General features: G+C 54.6%; 1 protein-coding gene across 1 annotated transcript in view; it reads right to left on the bottom strand.

The window, feature by feature from the left end:
- Positions 1-2878: 2878 nt before the first annotated feature.
- BTBD2 (BTB domain containing 2) overlaps positions 2879-4160 on the bottom strand; it is a 20230-nt gene continuing 18948 nt past the window's right edge. The window contains 3 exon segments of the mRNA XM_034660005.1: positions 2879-3937; positions 4052-4063; positions 4065-4158. Coding sequence (XP_034515896.1) covers positions 3776-3937; positions 4052-4063; positions 4065-4158 — 268 coding nt within the window. The 3' untranslated portion in view covers positions 2879-3775.

Raw genomic sequence — 4160 nt, forward strand, 5'->3', positions numbered from 1 at the left:
CAGTGCAGGGAGCACAGCCATCAGCTCACAGAGTTGACCGTGTGTGCACAGGGTGAAAACACAAGGTCCCCTCTTAGCAGCTCTCAGGTATATGGACTGCGCTAAGTGTAGTCACCAGGCTGTGCAGTGCACCCCCAGAATGTGGCATCTTAGACCTGGTACCGCCCCCAACCTGCATCTGCCCATTTCCCCCACCCCTGGCCACCAGTGTACTCTCTGGTTCTGAGTTCAGCTTTCGTTTTAGAGTCCACGTGTAAGGGGTCATACAGCATTTGTCTTTGTGTGCGTAATGTCATACGTGCTGTTGGAAGTGGCAGAGCTTTTCCTTTTTTAAAAAAGGCTGAATGAGGGGCGCCTGGGTGGCACAGCGGTTAAGCGTCTGCCTTCGGCTCAGGGCGTGATTCCGGCGTTATGGGATCGAGCCCCACGTCAGGCTCCTCTGCTATGAGCCTGCTTCTTCCTCTCCCACTCCCCCTGCTTGTGTTCCCTCTCTCGCTGGCTGTCTCTATCTCTGTCGAATAAATAAATAAAATCTTAAAAAAATAATAAAAAATAAAAAAGGCTGAATGATACACACACTATGCATCCCATTTTCTTCATTCATCCACCCATGACACTTCATTTCCATGTCTTATGAGTAAAGCCACATGAACATGGGGGTGCAGATGTTTGGGGTACTGATTTCCTTTCCTTGGGTTGTACACCCAGAGGTGGAATTGCTGCATTGCATGTTTCTGTGTTATTTGGGGGGACCTCCAATACTGTTGCAGTGGTGGCTGCACCTGCATGTAATTTCACAGGTGCACCTGCCTTGTCTTTTTTTAACCGAACTTCCAGTCTGCTGTGACTGTCCATATCCTAGCCAGAAATGACCCCTGTGTCCTCAGTATCTGTAGGGTCTGTAGTGCTGTCCCCTTTTCAGTCTTGACGTTGCTCTTGTGTTTTTGCTCTTTAAAAAGTTTTTGTTTTTGCTAGGATTCCATCAAGAAACCAGCTAATGGCTTGTTTTGTATTTCATTTGTTTTTTGCTTCCTTTTTGGTCTCAGTATTTTTATTTCCCATTAAAGGTTTTATTTATTTATCTGACAGAGAGAGAGACAGCCAGCAAGAGAGGGAACACAAGCAGGGGGAGTGGGAGAGGAAGAAGCAGGGCTCATAGCGGAGGAGCCTGATGTGGGGCTCGATCCCAGAACGCTGGGATTACGCCCTGAGCCGAAGGCAGACGCCTAACGACTGAGCCACCCAGGCGCCCCTAACGTTGTCATTTCTTAAGATGAAAACCTAGACCTTTGGTTTTAAACCTTTCTTCTTTTCTAATCTATGCATAAAATACAAATTTCCCCAGTTCCACCTTAACGAGACCCTGCAGTTTTGCTGCGGTATAATCAGAGTATCATTCAGTTCAAAGTAGTTCCTAATTTCCATACAGCTTTTTAGCCTATGTTCATGTAAACATGCTTCTTTTTATCTTCCTGTGATTTATTTCCAGTTTGATTGCCCTGCTGTCAGAGCGCAGTGTTCTGCGGATGCCGATCGGGTGAAATCTTTCTCATTGAGGCTTGTGGTGGTGGTCATTTCCAGCTAGGGTTAGAGATTTCTCCGTTTTGTTCTGCTGACTCCGGATTTAGATATTTCAGACGTGTGCTCTGGTGGGTACACTTAGGGCCGTGCCTTCCTCCTGTCGAATTGACCCTTTCATCACCGCGAGACGTCCTTCACTTCCAGTGGCCCTTGCTGCCTTCATGTCTCCGTTGCCTGACGCTGGTGTGGGCAGCCGACTTTCTTGGAAGGTTAGTGTTTGCGTAGTGAAACTTACCACCTCTTATCTTCAGATTTTCTGTTTCTTTGTAATTAAAGTGAGACTCTTGTAATTAGTAACTAGCTTAGTTTTGATTTTGTATCCAGTCTTTTGTCTTTTAATTGGAGGGTTTAGATCTGTATACGTTTAACATAATGGACATGGCTGGGTTTTGGTCCCGTCTTGCTGTTTGTTTTAACTTCATTTGTCTTCACTTTCGTTTTTGAAGGGCATAGAATTCTAGTTTGGTAGTTCTGGTATTTTTTTGTTTTGAAGATTTTTAATTTTAGAGAGAGAGTGAGAGCGTGTGCTAACGAGTTAGGGGAGGGGCAGAGGGAAAGAGAGAATGTCAAGCAGACTCCACCCCGAGCACGGAGGCCGACATGGGGCTCAGTCTCACGACCCCAAGATCGTGACCTGAGCCCAAACCAAGAGTCAGACACTTAACCAACTGAGCCACCCAGGCCCCCTCTCCTGTTAAGATTTTTTTTTCCCTTGGTTTTTAGCAGTTTGAGTATATGTGAATTATTATTTTTTTTAATCTCACTTTGGGTCACTGAGATTTTTAAATATGTGGATTGATATCTTTATTCATTTTGGAAAATTCTTAGCTATGAGGCCCTATTCTTTGCCTGTTCTCAGGGATTCCCTGACATGGTGGGCAGAGCCAAGCAGGGGCCCTGGGTCAGGTTACCCACGCTGCACATGCACGGCCTAGGCACCCCCTGTGTGCCAGGCACAGCCCAGGTCCAGAGGGCAGAGCTGACAAGGTGTAGGCACGGCGTGTTACCGCAGAGCCTTCCCTGGGGTCCCCCACTGCTGGACGGCAGGGGCACGATGGGCAAACCGGAAGTTTGTGCAGAGGACAGAGGGCATGGGGAGGGTCCACCGTGCTACTGGATGCCCCAAGGCGGGGACGTCTACGTCAGGAGACCGTGATTCCAGACGCAGGCAGAAGTCACAGGCCCTTCCACGGGCCCCCCAATCTTACAGTGGGGGAAGCGGCTGCAGCGAGATGAGCCAGATCTCAAAGCTGCCAGGGTCCCGTCCGACCACCTCCAACAGGAAGAATCACGCAGGTTAGGGCAGTAACGTTTCTTTCCTTTATTTATAAAAATCATTTGGGGATCTGGTGTGGGGAGGGCACACCTTTCATGGCTTTGGGGAGGACAGTTTCCAGAAGGAATCACTGGGGCAGAAACACATGGTGGGGCGGCGGGAGGGACTTGGGGGAGGGGCTACACCCTCCAGCACCTCTGGCCAGAGCGCCCTCTCAGAGGCTGGGTGGAGCAGGGCTGCAGTATGTACAGGGCGGGGGACAGGTGGGCCAGCCGGGGACCTGGCCACCATGGCAGACCCACAGCATCGCGCGGGCAGACAGGGTCTGCGGTCCACGGCCGTGGCTGCAGGGGCTGGACGAGTGTGGCCCTTCACGGGGCCCACTGGGTGGGCCCCGGGCCTGGCAGAAAGCCAGCCTGCAGGACCTCAAGGGGGGCTGAGGCCAGTCTGCTGGGGGCCGGGGGCAGGGTGGCCTAAGCATCCCCAGGGAATAGGCCAGAACAGGAGACCCCAAGCAAATGCACGAGGGGCGCCCCCGCACACCGCCTCCTACCAGAGAAATGGGAATCCGAGATGCACTGCCGTGTGCGGTGGAACAGCGAACAGGAGATGGAATCCTACTCGAATCCTGCGGTCAGGCAGCCGGTCAGGCAGCCCCGAGCTGCAGGGACAGTGGGCAGCACTCCGGCGCCCAAGGACCCAGCGGGCCCTCCGCTCAGGGCGGGTCCAGGCCAGCCCTGCCCCCCGAGTCCCGCGGGGCAGTCTCGCAGCTCCCGCCCGGCTCCTCTGCGCAGGCGGCCGGGCTCACCACAGGCGGAGACCCTCTCCCGACGCCCGACACGTGGCAGGGAGCGCGCGCACAGCAGGGGCTGCGGGGCGCGGCCTACTTGCACCAGGCGGCTCTGGGGGCCCGGGGGCCTAGGTATAGAAGATGACCTCGGGGATCTGGCCGTCCTCCACGGACGTGCCGTTGTTGTTTCCGGCCGCGTAGCAGAAGGTGAAGCACGTCTTGGCCCCCGTCGTGGGGGACTCGTGGGTCACCTTGCGCAGGCCCTTGGTGCCGTAGTGGGAGTCCGGGCCCTGGGGGGGAGCGGGGTCCCGGCAGTCAGGGCGGGGGCGGGGGAGCCCCTCCGGAGGCGTCTGCGCTAGTGGGGGTCGGGGCGCCGACGGGGTCCGGGGCAGGGCGGGGCCCACCTTGAGCGTGGCCGCAGGCCGTGTAGTTCACGCTGGGGAGCACTTCCACCGGCTCCTTGAACATGACCCGGAAGGTGCTGGCAGAGCCGTCGCAGCTGAAGCCCGTGTC

Source organism: Ailuropoda melanoleuca, chromosome 4 (genome assembly GCF_002007445.2).
Source record: "Ailuropoda melanoleuca isolate Jingjing chromosome 4, ASM200744v2, whole genome shotgun sequence".
Taxonomy (NCBI): domain Eukaryota; kingdom Metazoa; phylum Chordata; class Mammalia; order Carnivora; family Ursidae; genus Ailuropoda; species Ailuropoda melanoleuca.